At 39.7% G+C, this 18,739-nt stretch overlaps 1 protein-coding gene across 1 annotated transcript; it reads right to left on the bottom strand.

Annotated features, from left to right (window-relative positions):
* Window positions 1–549: 549 nt before the first annotated feature.
* fndc5b (fibronectin type III domain containing 5b) lies at window positions 550–14,658 on the bottom strand. The gene is given in 6 exon segments (XM_018701456.2): window positions 550–880; window positions 4,258–4,347; window positions 8,169–8,193; window positions 8,195–8,368; window positions 10,141–10,259; window positions 14,205–14,658. Coding segments are annotated over 6 exon segments (624 nt in total). The 5' UTR covers window positions 14,281–14,658; the 3' UTR covers window positions 550–740.
* Window positions 14,659–18,739: the final 4,081 nt, after the last annotated feature.

The following is an 18,739-nucleotide window of genomic DNA, read 5'->3' as shown; positions in this document are numbered from 1 at the left end:
TTTGCAGCTTTTCACTGTAGCAGATGAAGACACTGTTTAATCCATTATTTACTTTTGTGTTTGTGTTTTGCTTTAAATTACAGTTATTGCCTCATATAAAACTTAAGCATGTTGAGAAATCTAAAGCTTGACAGATCTTCAGTGCCTAGCTATAGTCGCAAAGCTATGACTGGACTATGATCACATTTCAGAGAACAGGTTCAGCAAAACATCACAGTTCATTCACACATTCTGCCTCTTCCATATTACTACCCTGCCACACACCCTGCTGCCCTGTGGTAACCTCAGCTCGCTCACCACCTGACTCTTCCCTGCCCACCTACTCCAAACTCCCAAATCAGCTCTTTGAATTAATAATGCTCCTCCTCCTGCCTGTTTTTGCATTCTTCTTTTTGTTGCTCCTTTTGCCTTTTTGCCTGGTTGGCCTGCCTGCCACTGCTCATGCCCTGACTTTGCCCCTTACCTGCTTCTGCCAGCCAGGCCTTAATAAAGATGAACTGCTTTGAACACAACTGAAACTAGTTTAAAGTCCTAAAAAGCATCATGTGTTGTGGAAATTTATGGGTAACAGATCAAGGAAAAAACATAGAAATAAAAACAGAACAGAAACTAAGTATTTGTATGAAGTATTACGTGAGATGGGAGCATTCTGTAAATGACAGTCAGTAAAGATTTCCTGTTCCTCACCTGTCCTGAGGTTCAAGGAGTTGGTTATTGCAGAAGGCGTTGCAGGGCTGGTCTTAAACATTACTGCGCAGTAGCCCCCCCTGTGGATGCTCAGGAGTACTGCACTCTGAGGAGTTCTTGGCTTTGTCCTTGTTGTTGTTGGGTTCATTGTCTTTAATAATGTCATACTGGCGACAAAACAGTGCGATCACTCCTAGGAGAAAAACATGGTACTTATTTTGTTATAACCAACATTAATTTTTCCTTTAGTTTATTGTGCTCTCTGCTATGATAAGGTCAAGAGGTCAACATCAGGACAATGGGGTAAATACTTTTGCATGTCACGTCACATCTGAATTAATAATTTTACACTCTTGTAATACAAATAATTTGAATTTGGATTGAATAAAAGAACAGGTTGACATTTTGTAGCTAAGTCAATACTTTGACTTAGTTGCTTTCTTGCAGAGATAAATGAAAGAGATCAATACCATGTTATATCTGTAGCAGCTCTGCTGAAGATAACAGGGTGACAGGAGAGCAAAAGGTTGCCAGGCACAGTGTGGATTAAACAACCAAGACTTGTAACAAGTGTTTAGTACACATCAAAAGTGTTAGTAGATTAATTATTTTGCCAGGCTAGCTGATAGCCTCTGTTTCCCATCTTTATGCTAAGCTAGTCTAACTGCCTGATATCTCTAGCTTCACTTTTACCATACAAATATGAGAGTGGAATCAATCTTGTCTTCACAAACACTGATCTATTCCTTTAATAACATAGGACAGTTACATATCAAAACCCTGCAAAACTGTGACTGTGTGATACAGTCAAAAACTCCAGAATGAGCAAGTCAGTGGGCCTTGAGTAGAGACTGTTTTGTAAACTTTTGTGTCAAAGGTAATAATAAACTCTCAACTTTAAACAAATCTTAAAAGTGCTGAGAATAATGGCAGGTCTGACCAGTCGTGGTTCCATGACAGTGGAAGCAAACTTGTGACCATGTGGTATGACCAAAAGCTCTAGAACAAGTGGACATTAAGTGGAAATTATTTTGATAGATTTTGCACTGGAAACACTGGAAACGTGTCAAACTTCAAAAAAGCATTTTTAGCTGAAATAGTATTTAACTGACCTGAGAGCAGTTAAAGCAACTACACAACCCTCTATGATGCATATATGTTTTTCATTTCCCTGACTTTGTTGTATTCCTTATTGGACTCTCTATAGCCCATGTACACCCTGACATTTCAATATACAGCGACACAATTCTTTCAATAACAGATGGAGGAGGTATTCAGGTAATCGTCTTTTGATGTGTCAGTAAAGCAGACCAATTTCAACTCAGAAAAAGAGACATGAATACGGTGAAATGTGCAAATGTAGATATGAACTTGATGTTTAGATAGCCATGTGAAGCCTGTCTGCAGTCATCAAGATTAAAGATACGGCAGAGAGGAGAGATAGATGTGAAGAGAGATAAAGAACAAGCACAAAAAAGGAAAAAGAGAATAATTCATAACGGTGGAGGAGTGTGTGGAGGGTCGAAGCTGGTCCCGATTGGGCTTCAGTCTTGGTTGTTCTGCTTATGTCAGCCCCTGCTCATCTGATCACTGTGATACCAAAGGGCAAGATGCAATATCTCGCTGTGTTATCCCCCAGTATGCCCCATAGGCCTAATTAAAAGCTGAAAAAGACAATTCGTCTCCTTCATTTTTCTTTTTTTTTCCATCATCCTGCTCTCCCTTTTTTCTTTTTGCTCAGTTTTTCACTCTTTTCCCTCACTGCTCCATCTCCCTTTGAATCTCCCTCCATCTCTCTCTCTCTCAGCCTCTAGTCCTTTCATGGGTAATTGGCGAGGGAGATCTAGGCCTCATGTTGTTACTGTATATGCCATATACAGTATTTGGGCCATATTTGTATCTCATTACACTTGGTGAAGTGGGTTAGAGGGGAATATTTATAGCGGTGTGCATCTGTAAAACAGTTAAAGATGCACAAAGGGATATTAGCAACATAGAGCTGATGACTGGGGGGCTTAAGTAAGAAACATCCGTATTCTTGCAGTTGGAAACACAATTATACAGATGGAGCAACAACATGTTGTATGTGCTGATGAAAAAATGCCCTTGTATTTATCCCATAAACAGAATTTTCAGTGCAGAAGTAAACTTTTATCTGAGTAAGTTTGAACAGAAAGCTAAGTTCTTCCTCTAAATGAGCAGCAGTTTCTATCAAAATGTTTCCAATTGTTAGACTGACGTCATGTTTTTTGCGTTATCTATGTGTTCTCATTATAATGTGTGAGTCAGAGTTTCTGCATTTAGTATGGGGTAAAAGTGAAAGGTGTTTCTGATGTATCTGGGAGTAAACCAGGCATTTTACCTGACTTTGCTGACAGACTGAGCTTTTCCAGGTTCCTCTAATTAAGGTAAGAAAGTGCATCTATACATACCCTACGTGGCTTTAGATCAGTTTTAACAAAGGTGTCAATCAGTTTATCACTTCAGTCCAGACTGAATTATCTTTTGGAAGGATTTAACTTTCTGTTTATATATTGTAATAAAATTGGTGATCCTACTACCTTTCAATTAGTATCATCATCAGGTCCAAATTTTAATGTGTCCACTACGTTGGCTCATGAACAAACACCTACAAAACTAATGATGTTCCCATCAGCCTCTGCTGTACTTTGTATTTAGTGCTAATTAGCTAATGTTAGCATGCCAACGCACTACTGTAGGATTCTGAAGATAATACCTGGTACAGTACACATTAGCATGTTAGCATTTAGCTCAGAGCACCACTAACGTGGCTGCAGACTCTGAGTCGTGTCATGGTGTGATGCAGCTTTGATATGCTGATCTGACTGATGATGTTGACTGTTACTGAATGAATATATTTGTAAAGTCAAGTCATTTTAATTGGTATAGTCTAAAAGGATGGCTACTGTAGGTCCATGACAGACACATTGGATTTCTGAATAAAACTTTGTGCTGACAGTGTGCAGGAGTTTCTTTCCTTACCTACACATCTGTCTTCCAAGAGTACATTAGACCACCCTTAGTTTGACACTTACAGTCCAAAACACAAATCACAAAGGGCCACCCTCTGCCCTTATATCCTTGATTTGAATAAGGAATGTTTTATTTGATTAACTTAAGGGTAAAGTTTAACCTCAGACCCTGAAATGATGTATTTTATGATTAAAGTTTCCAAAAGAAAAAAAAAACTCAAACTCTCAACTTTTTTCTTTCTTTTACTAAAACATTCTATTTTTAACAAGTTGGTGTAACAGCTTTTTGACTCCTGATACAGTTTGTTTTCAGTTAGTTATTTCCTGTTGATGGGTGTACACAATGGAAACCTGGATTTGATGTGTTATGATCACATCATCAGCTTTACATCACTTCAACAGCACTGCAGGGCATAGAGAGATGATACCACTGCTTGTGTGTGTGTGTGTGTGTGTGTGTGTGTGTGGTTTGTGTGTCTTAATAGGACCTCAGTCAGAGAGCTTATTTAGCCCCAAAGAAAGTGGATTCCTAGAAGATGTGCAGTGATAAATGTGTGATCCTGAGGAGGAGTATTACCTGCCCACATGATGAGCACCACTACGATGATGATGAGTTCTCCAGCCCTCAGCTGAGCAGCCTGTCCAAACTCCTCCATCATCACCTCATCTGGAGAGAGAACACACACACACACAGAGTCAACTAAGTGCCTTTGAGGACACTGCCAGTCACTGTACCAAAGGGCAAATGTGAAATTGCCATCACTCCTAAAGGCTGCGGGGAACGATGAAAGAATCAAACAAGGCGACAAGAGAGCAGACAGGCCGCCTCGGTGTAAATTCTGCTCTGGTCAGTGTAATTAAAGCTAAGTGAGAACAGAGGTCCACAGAGACAGAGAGAGCTGGATCCCTACCCACTGTCACTCACTGTGTTTCTCTTACTGACAAGACTCTGGCAGCTGCAGCATAAAACCAATCACAGGGTTAAAGGTTTGAACACTGTCCACTACAAGCTCTCATTCACTGTTGCCAACAGCAGGCCTCATGCTGACCACAGTTCCCCTGGTCAAACTGTCTCCCTCTTCCAGCCAGAGTTTCCCCAGGCTTACGACTGTATAACATCTAAAAGGTTGAACAACCAGAATAAAGACATCATTTGACTGTGTTTGCATTCGAGGTTAATATTCTCAAAGTGCTGACCAACACACTGATGGAATGGCGTTAGTCTTCTCAATGCAATAAAATACTAATAATATAATATATAATAATAATGATGTAATAAAATTCAGACACAGAACAGCATAATAATTATTAGCATAATATTTTTTTCACATTTGTGATAGAAAGTGAATGAAATACTTTTTAATGATGTAAGTTTAAACACTAACTACAAGAGGGCTACAGCTCAATAATAACACCAACACAACAAATCATCTAAGTGCTACAAAGAAGCTACATGGTTTCTTTTACTATAATGATTTTGAGGTATGATCAGTTACACTGGATGTGAACTATAGGAAGGGCTGAATTTTCCCTAAGTCTGGTCTCATCAGGACACAGTTCAGTTGTCTGGATGAGTCAGAGGTAATGATGCTTCTCCAGTCCAACTTGTGCTCAGGTCTCCTGTTGCCATGGTGATTCTTCTGTGCTGAAGCTGAGGCCTCAAGCTTGAAAGAGGGGAGGTTATACGCTAATAAATTGGTAATAGCAGATTACATGTCTGTGTTCTGAGGGCAGAACTCTGATTGGACTTCTTTTTTTTGATTCAGATTGACTTGACATGAAGCTATATGTTGAGGTCTACTGTACACCTGTCTTAGTGGAAGCTGGACTCTGACTCATCATCAGGTTAAGGTTATCAGCAGACCAGGTAAATGCCCATCTTGGTAAGTGTAGGTATAGGGAGGAGCATGTGTGCATGCATTCTACCTTCTACCTTACACACATTCTTAGGCCTGCAACTAATCTGCAATTTATTTCTTGATAAAATGATAATATATATATATATATAAATGATAATATCTGACGAGAATCCAATGTAATGCCTTTAAATGTCTTGTTGTCTGACCAACAGTCTATAACACAGTTATCCCACTTACAGTGATCCTCACATTGGAGAAGCTAGAACAAGGAAAGATAGATTAATTAACTAATCAATTCATCCTTACACATTATTGAAACCTCTGCATGATTTGCAGTAATCTGACTTCTTCAACAACCCTTGTGTGATAGTCCAGTTCTAATGTGTGGCAGCCTACAGGAAACACGACACTTTGTTAGTGCTTATCATTTGGGGCATGTTGGGTTTACAAAGCATCTTAATATGAGGTTTTTGTCACTTGCCATGCTGATCTTTTGTCAAACACAAAACTTTGCTTCAGAATCAAAATACTGAAATAAAAGAGTACCACTGCAAGACAAAGCACTTCTGTAAATCATCTTACAACTTACACAAGTTAATAAAAGTCAGATAACCTTGTTACAGTGTTGACTGTACATGGCAGCTGCTATAATCAAAGCAGCTTTAATCAGGTTGTGATAAAACTATTAGATCCTTATGTCTGTTCTTGTATGTGAATGTGTGAAATTGTGTGAAAGTGAGGCAGGCTGTTGCTGCATGGAGCTCAGTAACTGTCAGAGATAAATTAAAGGTTGAAACTGTTCTGACAGTAAAGAGGCTCTGTAATGTTTTACTACTGTTAAGGATTGATTTACAAAACTGCAGATCTTGCAGCTCTCTGTATAATGTAATAAATGATTTAAAACATTACACCTCAACAATAGCCACCAAAGAGTTTACAACATTATGGAACCTTCAGTGCACTCAGGATTTTTGTCTTAATTTGCTGTTTTTGAGCTACAGACAGACGGAGAGATACAGGCAGATAGGGAGATGAACAGACAGATAGAAACACAGGCAGGTTGTGTGTTGTGTTGCATTGAGCCTGCAGATACTAAATGGTGTCATGCTGATTAATACCCGCTTAGAGGGGGAGGAAAGCAGTAATGGCTGAGAGATTTAATCAGGACAGATAATGAATGCCTCCACAAACACACACACATATACAAACACACACACGATTCACACACAGGGAACTTCCATCATAGTCAGAGCAAACAAAACAAGTCAGCCCCTCAACATCAAGACAAACTGTCCTGCTATACACCTCAGTCACATGACCTCACATACACTGCAAAGCATTACTATAGTAACAAATATTTCTGTCTGATATTGAGCCTTCAAAACTTTTTTTAACACAGTCGGCAATCAGCCACACGTCAAATCATCAATCAAATGTCTTTATCTTCATCACCAAGTTATAATCACTGTGACATTTTCACACTTGTCAATCAAACACTGTGTCCAGTGCTATAACTATTTCTCTACTGACATTTAATTTGTGAGAGCGGGGCATTTTTGTCATCTAATCAGCCGTATTATCTTTGTGCTAACTCCTGGCTCTGCCCTCCTCTGTATTGGATTTCGGACACCCCAGCCAAACTTGTTAACTAGGCTACTGTTTGCCAAAAACATCACTAAGTCCTTATGGTCCATCTCTACACTGCTATACAAGAATAACGCTGTTTCTTCATTTCCACGTCTTCTATATGAATCATCAACTCATTCTCAACTCAGTCTTTTAGCATCTTTTGTCATGTGCATTTGCAATTGCATACACAGTATGACAAACACAGTTCCCATTTTAAAGTAAGTAAGCCAGAGACATCCAATTCATGCAGCTAATGTTAGCTTCCATAATCAGCTAGCTAGCTAAAGCAGATAAAACCTACCATCTACAGTTGTTGTTTCTGCTCCAAAATCGACAGTCAGCTAGAAATAACAAGGTTTTGTCTATCTATTTGAAATCAAGGGCCCATGTTGTTTCAGAAATTTCTAAGAAGGTAACAAAAGTTTTACAGGCATAAGATGGAAAATAGCTGATGACTGGACAGTTGCTTTAAAGCTGCAGAAGAGAGGAAGAGACGCTTGAACACTTTCATCCTTTCACAGGGAGCAAAACAAGCTCCCACACGAGGTTGTTTCTAGGGAACACACTGCTCTCTAATATCGCGTTTCCTCTCTTATCAACTTGCTGCTGATGAGCGTTTGGCGTTTGCTGTGTCCCTCTGAAGCAGCTGCTCTTGGCGCTGTAACTGGGTCGGACGTGATAAAATTGGAAGTACTGCAAACCGCTCCAGATAACAGCATCCTCTGCATTTGAGAATGAGAACAATATGTTGTATGGGAGGTGGTGACGGGTTCTCAAAAAGACTGCAATTTCTGTGTTTTATTTGTATCAAACTGTCAAATAACCTTTTTACATAACACACAACAGTAGTCCTCTGCTGTGCACTTGTTATCAAGCTGTTATCAAAATCTCTGTATGCATGAACCTGCATATGTGTGCATGTAGGGTTGTAAGTAAAACAGAAGCAGAGTGTTTGTTTACTGTGTGTGAGTTCACGATGGCATGAGTTATCTTCCCTCACCTGGGCTCTTGGACGCCATCTTCTCCAGACTCTTTGGGCGTTCTGAAAAGAACAGGCTGACTGGGGGGGCTGCTGCCTCCCATGCTAATGCTCTGAACGTGGACGATGTATTCGGTGTCTTCATCCAGATCCCAGAGTGCACAGGAGCGCGTGGTGGTGTTCACCTCCTGGATGAACCTCAGCATGCGTACATCCTTCTTCTGCAGATGAGAGGGGAAACAGAAGGTGAGAAATCAGCACCAGCAGGCTAAGTGTAATGTGATACTTCATTGATCACTTCTGGGAAATTCTTTTTTATTTTGGCAACACCTCAGCAGAGAACTCACAGGTCAGGGTTAAACTGATGCATCAGATATTTTTAAGTCATAGGCTATAACGGATTTGAATTTTGCATGGTTTCGTTTTTCCAACATGCAAAGAATAAAATTCTGGAGGAACCACTTACTAACTGTAATTTCTTTGACATAATACTGGCGACAACATCTGCAATCAAAACCCTGTATCTCTTTAACTTAAATCACTGGTTCAGCTTTTTCTTGCTCTCTCAAGGCAAAACAAAAGAACTTTCTACTTGTTAGCAGAAATGTACTGGATGCATGGTTTATCAAATACAAAGTCAGATTTTCCTGCTGATGATCCCTCATGTGAAAACTCAGCAAACTGCCCTCTGGTTAGGGCTGATATGGTGCAAATGTGTACACGCCTCTCTTGGTCAACAGTTGGGGAAAAAGCCTGAAATAAAGACTCATGGGGCTTTTCTGGCAAAGTAATTAAGCTTAAAGAAACAGAGTGCTTCTCTGGCCATGTTCACTCTGCTTGAAATGTACATTATTATCCAGCTAGGACTGCTTGCTCAGGTCAATTGGTTCCTGCTAGATCAAGACTAGGTCTCCTTAGGGGCACTTTAAGTTACAGGCAATTAAAGTAGGGAATTTCTTAACCTATTAAAACTGCATGTAGACAAAATGTACATTTGAAAAACATCTGAAAGTGCATCTATCTAAAAACACTCATTAATGAACATTGTTGTTCTTTGTCTTACTTCTTCACTCAATGGTGGTATGGACTCAACAAGATGATTACATCACATGATCTCTTCAGATTTGTCAGCTGCACATTTATGCTGCTAATCTCCCATTCTACCACATCCCAAAGATGTTCTATTGTTTCTAATGCAGTGCTGCCACGTGACTGGCTGACTGAATCATTGCATCAATACGCAGGTGTGCAGGAGTTGCTAATAAAGTGATCAGTGAGTGTGTTTGGATGACAGACCTGCTCCACGCTTTGGATCTACAATTGCCATAATGCTTTGGGAGATGTAAACAGGAAGTATAATATTTGGATGGATTCAGTGAGTTACGCTGTCTGTTTTTTTAGCCTGTATTTGTTTATATTTTTCCCAGTTGGCACCAATAAAAACAGGTCACATTAACTATTAGCAGTTCCTGCAATGAACCAATAGATGTACAGACATATATCACTGGATTACTTACTGAAGATATCAGTGATGTAATGTGATGATTTTTAGAGTTCTTGCGTTATAAGAGGTGATTTCTGAGCAGATTGATGTTTATTTGCTATGGATATAAAAAATGATGATATTCTCAGAAACAGTAAGTCACACTGGATCCAAAGATATGTGTTAAGATTTGACTGACTCCAAGTAAGACTTTTTATACAAACTGCAGCAATAAAGTGCTAAAAGTTTGTGAGTACTTTAACTGCCTCCATAAGCTGTGTGTCACATCACTGCTACTGCTTGCAACTTTTGACTGTGTGGGCCAGTCAGCATGCCAAACTACAATAACTCCTGTCCTTAGATTCACTGTCATGCATCTGTCCTGTTCACGTCAAGCAGTTTCTTTGCCTCCTCGCAGTCTGAGAACCTCTGATCTAAACTGTGTCCAAAGTTGGCACTTTTTCTCTGCACACACTCATAATGAAGGTCACGACACACACACTAAAGTACCTGTTGTGTGATGGCGAATCCAATGACAGGGTCCCCCTCCAAGATTTCCCACGTGACTACGGCGGAGTTGACCTCAAGCTCTCTGATGGTCACATTGAGCGGAGCTGACAGCAGTGTGTCTGACAAACACACACACACACACACACACATGCAGCATGGGCACAGGAAATAAATTAAAAGAGACAAGTCAAGAATAGTTTTTCTTTATGCTTTGCAATACGTCCAATAGATGCTCCTGCTCTCCTTGCCCACTCCATCACTCTCTCTCTTTGAACTCTGTATTCTGTTGCTCTCTCACCCGACCTTCCCTAAGATCTTCTCTTCTCCTTCCACAAATTAATCTTCCTCCTTTCATTAATACCAGGCCTAATTAACCACACACAGGTCTCCTGGTGTTTCCCTAGAAAAGGCGCTCTTTCACATCTGTCTTCTTCATGGTGTTTCTCTCTCTCCCTCACACACACACACACACACACACACACACACACACATGCATTTTCAGCTCTACCATTTTCTCTCTTCTCCCACGCACACCTCATTAAAGTGTGGCTCATGAGGATGTATCTCTTCTGTCATGCTGCCAACTGATGTTAATGTTTGGGGTAAAAAACTCATATCCAAGAATGCAATGCAAGAGATTAACTATGGTAAATTAAATTAAAGTCTTGCTGAAGTTTTTTTCCCTCATTAACTGTAAAGGAAGCACTGTGGTGAAAAACCTCATTGCGTGTGTGTATGTGTGTGTGTGTCTGTCACTGTGTGGGAATGTGTGTGTATGTGAGCAGGCATGTGTGCGGTACTAGTACAATGTCAAGGTCTGACTTTGACTGCTGCTTTTACAAGTCAAGCTCGTGGGAAATTCGGACCTGACTATGATCACGGAAGACCTTGACTAGATACACACACACACACACACACATTAGCATTGAAATTTGAATTTATCTATTCCATGCTATAAATATTCTCAATGAACAAACACATACAAATTTCAGTTTATTCAAATAAGTTTCTCCCACACAACTAGTTGAACACAACTGTTCAACCAGTGGCATTCTGGGAAATAACATGTAAGCTACAGTTTGCATATGCTTCCACAAAAATTTAAATGTTCAAAGACCAGACATTGCTTCCAGTTTTACCCTCACCTCTAGGTGTGTCTCATGCCTTTGAGCAACTATTATCATTACTGTTTAACAGTGATATTGTGATTACAAGGAGTCATGATTTTGATGGGAATGGTGAGTTTTGCATTTCACTTTCACTGAGAAATAGAAAAATGATGATCATGTCATTTTTTCTGAGGTCTGTTCTATACAAGCATCTTTTATCTCACTGACATAGTCAACAACTAGCTTGTAAACATAGTGGGACATTTAGCAGCTACACAGCCAGATATTTCCCTCAGAGTTTGGAGAAGACCAAAACAGAGCTAGAGAAAAGTGAATACTGGACTGGTCTGGTGGCCAAACACAACTCCAACGAATGCTTATGTTGCTCTGTATCTGTTTGCTAAACCAAATTAGTTACGCAGGTTGAGGTGGGTTAACTATAGCTGAACAACAAGCAGATATAAGCATAATAGTAAATGCTAAAATGTCATGCAACAGTAACACAAGTAGATAAGGGCCAAAGTCATAAAAAAACCCAAGTTAGAACAATTGAGACCTAACCTTTATAGCCTAATCCTAAACTATGTTAATGTGCCTACAAAGCTTCACTTCACAATGTTACTTTCAGGTAGCTGCAATTTTAAAAGGCAGCAAACAGCCCTACCTTTGTCCACAAATTTTCTACCCATACTGTTGAATTCAAAATACCTCTAGGCATTACTTCTCAGATGGTTTAGTATCATTATCTGCTTCAGCTCAGCTTGCTAGTTTTATCCATTTTATGCTAACAAAGTAAAACAATCACCTCGTTTACTAAAATAGTTATCACATATAGAGTTATCACACTGGATTTTTACCAAAGCCTTGCCGTGCCCTTTAAGCTATAAATTTGTACATTACACATTATACATGTTATTTCCTTTGTTTGAATGATACTTCAACCTTCAAATAAAAAGAGACAACCTTATATAGTATAGGGTTTGCTAACATAATGTTAGCCACCACAGACTATTGCTCATAGGAAAACAAGAAGCACTTAATTTCTTATGAGTACTGCTTTTTATCTGTGGGAAGAAAATTGTGCTATTATGTCTTTTAAAAGTTTCAAAGTCTCGCTTTAATACTGCTGTTCTGTAAACGCTCCTCTCCATCTGTAACCTTCCCCACTCCATTTAAAAGTGTGTGTCCCTATGATCCGATTACAGTATGGTGCTTTCTTTCTCTCTGTTTACCCACCAGATTACCAGCAGACACTGCAGTCTGTCACTTATAACAAATTAGATTGTCACATTGTCTCACAACTCTGCAAATATTGAACCTCCAGCCTAAGACTGAGTCAAATAATGGTATTACAGGAGGAAGGATGAACTCTCTTTTTCTCTCTGCTCTCTCCTCATCTGCTCAGTGTGAACAGAATCATCAGAATACAGCAGAGAAAACTGGAGTGTTATGCTGTGTTGGTGAAATTAATTTTTTGGTGAGCTACACACACTCTCTCTCCCAAAAAGTGTGTGTTTGTTGATGCAGAGTTGATGTGTGGTGTTTGTTCAAGTATGTGTGTGATACATAGCTATGACTCTCCGTTTGACTAGCTGTTTTCCCACTGTTTATCTTCCAGCACTCTCTCTCTTTCACACACACACACACACACACACACACACACATACTAAGCGAGAGAGAAACAATACAATGGCAGAGAGGGATTCCCATCCATTCTTAGGCCATTTGCTGCCAAAAAACACCAAATGCTGGCTGCAGAATCACAAAACTCCCTCTTAAAACCACATCCATCTCCAGCCTCCAGAAGCCAAATATCAAATCTCTGGAGGCGGAGATAAATCCCACATGATCTTATCACCAAGATTTGGGCTTTTCAAAGGACTATCTGACATCTCTCAGCTTATCATCCGGATGTAATGTTACAATGCAAGATCTTGCGCATGAAATGAATGTTCTTCCTGGAATATAATCCGCTTCAGGTTAAAAATATGCAATATCATGAAAGATAGATGAGGTCCTATATCCAACATGCATGATAAATGATGATTAGAGCTATGCGGGGTGTAGGGCTTTTAATAGGAATATCTCATTTTTGTTTAATCTCATTTCACATTCCCTCAGGATGATGATGGATGCTGAAGCTGAAGCCTTGAGGCAGACCTACACATTTTCCAGTCCACAACTAACAATTAGTTGCATTATCTATTAATCAATCAATTATTTTGTAAATTAACCGATACAAAAAATAATAATTAAAAGGTGAAAAATGCCCACCATAGTTTTCCAGTAGCTAACATGACATCCTCAAATATCATGTTTTTTTAATGAAAATTCCAGAACTACAAGATATTCAGTTTACTATTATATGTCCGGGATTATATTTACTATCATATAGTTTCAGCTGTAGCACTTACTTGGTCTTTGGATGACTTTTAAAATCCACTTTAACTCATTTTGCCAGTGAATTTCCCCAAATGAAAACAAAAACTTTCTTGAACCAGTCACACAGTATAAGAAAGATCTGTCTTGTTTCAAAATAACACTCATTTCTAGAAATATGCTCCAAACTAGGGAGAAAATCCTAGTTTATTAAGCCTCAGTCTTGATGCAATAGGAGACTAAACTGTGTCAGCCATTTTTTGGCAATACAAAGCTTATTGTTTCTACCTAGCTGATGCAAATGTTGATGCTGACACACGCAAAAAGAGGCAAATACTTGCACATGCAAACGCATCCATAATAATGTGTCATCTCAGGTGCTTTTCCATAGGGACCTGCAACTCTGTAATGTACTACATGCATCACATTAGACAACTGTGGTCGAGACACACTAATACTAAACAGCAGCATGTCATGCTGCTGTGTACTATTACACATTGTGTGTGTGATCAGCTCGTGCACCATCATCCCTTGTTTACTCGTGATGATCCCTCATCAACCTGTGGTTAAACTCACCGGCATTAACGGAGGACACCGAGAGGAAGTCCAGCAGGAGCAGCAGCACCGCCGCAGACGAGCCTGGTTTTGCCATCCTCCTGCTTCTTCTAGCGAGGCTTCACATCCTGCGCGGCCCATTTATAACATCCCATCTAACGGGAGGGAGCGAGCGGAAAGGGGACTTGTTGTGCCGGAGACTGTGGCTCACCTGAACTTGGGCACTGCAGCAGAAGCGCAACAACAGCCAGAGGAGGGAGGGAAGAGGGGGAGGTGGTGCTCGGTGTACCGTGTTCGGTGTCTCGGTGCCGGTGGAGTCTCGGCGACGGCCCTCAGTCCACCGGCAGACTCTCAGTCCGGCTGCTGGTGACGGAGCGGCGGCGTGGAGAGGCTTTTACTACGCGCAGAGGTGAGCGGAGCGTAAAACGAGTGCGCAAGTGCTGCAGAGTGCAACGTGCAGCCACAGCTAATGATTCTCTCTTCTCTCTCTCTCTCTCTCTCTCTCCCTCTCTCTCTTCTCCCTCTCTCGCCTCCTCTCTTGCTCTCTCTCTCTCTCTCTCTCTCTCTCACACACACACACACACACACCTTGAGAAAAGAAATATTGGTCCATAATCCAAAGGAACAGTATATTACACATTATATCCATATACCGGTGCTCATATTAATTAATTAATTGATTAGTCGATTACATAGATTTTGATAAATATGTCTCTTTGCGGGGATTTGCATTTCACTGTTTTAATAAACTGTAAATTTAATTGTTTTGAATTATTTGTCAGCAATTTGAAAAATTAATCAACTGATAAATTGATAATGGAAATAATCGTATGTTGAAGCTCTAGAAGTTAATATAATGATTGTAGTGTTAAGTTATTCTGTGTTCTGCTCTTTAGGTTTTTGTCTAAATGCAGAACCAGATTGTTGGAGCAATTTTTAAAATCATAAACACACATTTATTTATTTATTTTTATTACTTTTGAACAAACACTGGATCCATCATTGGCCAGATATGTTCACAGGTATGAGTGAAAATAGTGGGCATCTGGATGGAAAAAAAACACACTGCATGATAAAGAAATATGACTTATAACATGGATATTAGTAGATAAATGTAGGTGGAGAATGTAAACAAGATGATACAGACAGGTGGAAATATGCTTATCTGCTTTCTTGCCAAGAGATGAGCAGATCAATACCACTCTCATATCTGTCAGTTAAACATGAAACTACAGCCAGCAACCAGTTGGCTTAGCTCAGTACAAAGACTGGAAAGTGGGAGAAACTCCTGGCACGGCTCTATTCCTTTGAATACTCCTGCATTACTCATCAAAAGACAGTGAAATCCACTTGAGTCTGAAAGTAAGCAGGAAGCATGATAAGTATAGATCAGTGGCCCTGTATCTGGTCCCTAGAACTACTGCATGTGGTTGATAAAGAAAAAAAACAAGAGTGCACCTGGTTTAAACAGGAAACCGGTCCTGATTATGGTACAGGTCTAGAAGTACACGTATTTGGAATAGAAGGACGTATGGGTCCAATGACTGGTTGATAAAATTAAGTGTTTTATACGTAGTCCAAATAGGGAAATGTGGGTCCTATATGGTCTATTAAAAGGAGATTGAAGTAATACACACTGTCCAGTCAATAAAGAGGAAACAGAGGTCCTGCAATACATGTGCAGGATAAATTAGGGCCATTGTTTCCACTGCAGTGTGGAAGATCGACACTTACTGCTCTTACATATAAGGACCCAGGGACACAGATCGATACATTATTAACATTCCTAACAGGGGCCTCTTAATGTCTCTTTCATTTCAATGAGAAGAGGAAGAAGTGCCACTCTCTGTCCCTCCTCCTCCTCCTCTTTGCTCTTCGCTGTCTTTGGCTGAAGGTTATGAGAACGATTTTAGACGACAACAGTCATTTCTCTTTGCTTCTGCCACTGACAGTTTTATCACTCAACTTAGGTTCAGATGAGCAGAATCTCCTCTGGTGACCTCTGGATTCAACAGTCCCAGTATGCAGAAATGACTCTGCCTTTTCACCTATTGTTGGGCTCATCTGTTATTTTCATGGGCCATGATGCTTCCTTTAGAGGTCAATTCATTTGGTGCAATGATAAGAAAGTGTATGCAGATTTAATGTGAGTGTTGGGGAATGAGAGGAATACTTTATAAACCATGTAGGGACTGAGGAAGATTGTTGTTTGACCTCCACACAAACACATGCATCACATACAGCATGAACTCAACCCAACAACAAGACTGCATTATTGCCACAGTGTGGCTGCGGTAATCATCAGCAAGTTTATAAGAACATGAATACAAATAAAGGTTAAGAACACTTGGTGTGTTGCCTTCATCCTGACTCACATCACACAGTCAGAGTTAAACCTATATTGATTCTTTGTTGTCCACCAGGGGACAGAAAAACAAGCTGTAAACAAAACATATTATCCACTCTATAATGTTGATATGGCAAATACGTTACCCAACAATTGCTTATTTATACACATCCAGCAGACACAGAGCAACATTAGAATTCATCTGGAGTTGTGTTTTTGGCTCCTGGCAAATGTAAGTCCAATAGTCACTCTCCTTTTAGCTCTGTTTTAAACTCCACCAACTCCTGAGTTGAATATCAGGCTCTTTATATATTTGTTAGTTAGTCGCTGACTTTATTTGTCTGCTGTTTGATGACAGACAGGTAACTTACTATTATTTTGTCAAGATGCTTGCTGTGCCAGAACCATTATTATTAATATGAAAAAACTTTAAGTCATAACTATCAATAACAGATTTTTATGAATAACATTTTACCCAATAATCCTGGGATAAAACAAAACATTCAAAATGTAGGTATCTAATTTACATAAATTAAAAACACAAATACTACCTTTTGAGTTTTTGTCAGAAAACATGGTTGTATCAAGTTCTCCCTTTAAAACTCTAATAAAAAGTTAAATTAGTTGAATTTCAGATATAATAAAAAAAAATCTACTCATTCATCTGATCAGTTTTGTGTTTCAGTAATAAAGCTTGTTGCCCATTGTCACATGTTCTTATTAATAATACTTGCTTCAGCTAATTATCCCACTGGCTTGTGAACAAAGCCTCAAAAGAAGCATCTCAAAATACAGCTTGAGCAGCGATTAAAGAAAAATATTTAACACATTAACCTCAAACTGCAGCAATAAATCACAATATTACTCTATTATTCCTAATTATAATGAGTTTACAACACTCAGTGTGGGTTTATAGTGACCACTTATTGTACCTGATGGGCTGTTTTCCATCGGGAGTTTGGAGTGTTGCAGGGAACATTTGGTCGAAAGAGCTTTCTATGCTGTGTGAAGAACTGAAGAGGAGCTGATGGGGTACAAACAGGCCTGAAGTGGCCTTAATCCATCTGAAGCTGCAGGGGAACAAACGAGTCTGGAGCTACTTTGAAGTGGCGTTATCACTCACTTTTTCCTCGCTTCTCACACTGCAAACCCGTAAACTGCCCCTGGAACTGTTTAATTACACTGTATGTTTGTGTGTGTGTGTGTGTGTGTGAGTGTGTGAGTGTGTGTGGGCAGAGGAATATTTATGGTTGAGTCATACAAATGAAGATGAAGCAGGATCACGGGCGAAATGAGGTGAGAAATTATAGTAGAAATTGAACATAAAAGAATGACTGGGGGAAAAAAGTGACTAATGGACAAGTGAAGATGGAGAAAGAAGGAAAAAGAAGGACGGGGCTCTTAGCTCTCCACAGAGAATTTAAGTCCAGCAGAGGGAATGCTGTTGGAAGAGGTGAAAAGGAGTAAAAAAATGAGAGAAAAGTGTCAAGAGTGTGATATAGAGATAATAAAAAAGAGTTTCAGACCGTTACCTTACTCAAGTTCCCCTGATGCCCCAACTCAACCCACTCAACTTAGCACAGTGGCACCTCTGCAATGTCACATATACTCCCACTCTCATGTGCACACGCTCATGCATGCTGCCATTCGAAAAAAAAAAAAAAGTCACCGCCAAAGAGCTGCTGACATCATCAGATCTCCTCTCATTCGTGAATATTTGGCCCTTTTCTCCTTGGCGCTGCGATTCAGTTTTAAAGCCAATCTCATGGGACTAAAGCTGTTCACCTTTCTCATCTTGTCACTGTATGTTACTGTGGGTGAGCAGGCAGCACAGTGCGCACACTGCACAATATTTTCACTCTAATCCTTCACAGTTTCACAGGGAGGCACAGATTCTGATTTTTATTAAAACAAGTGAAAGATTCAATTGTGCAACAGGAAATAGCATAATCTTAACAATTCTTCTTGTCCTGTGTGAAGTGTGTTAAAGTGAGTGATCTGTTATATTGTGCAATTATGTGCAATTGTTTTGTTTTGTTGTTGTTGTTTTTTGTTACTTTACAGTGTTTGTTCACTCTCTGTGCTCTCATGCTCATTTCCAGTAGCAGCAGGCAGCTGTTTTCAGAGAAAACGCTCTGACAAACTTATTGTACTCCACCTGCTAGCACCATATGGCTAAGTTATCAACCAGTTGGTGAACATAGTGAAG

Source organism: Lates calcarifer, linkage group LG3 (genome assembly GCF_001640805.2).
Source record: "Lates calcarifer isolate ASB-BC8 linkage group LG3, TLL_Latcal_v3, whole genome shotgun sequence".
Taxonomy (NCBI): domain Eukaryota; kingdom Metazoa; phylum Chordata; class Actinopteri; family Centropomidae; genus Lates; species Lates calcarifer.
The sequence above is the reverse complement of the archived record's forward strand: the minus strand, read 5'-3'. Positions and strand labels throughout refer to the sequence as shown.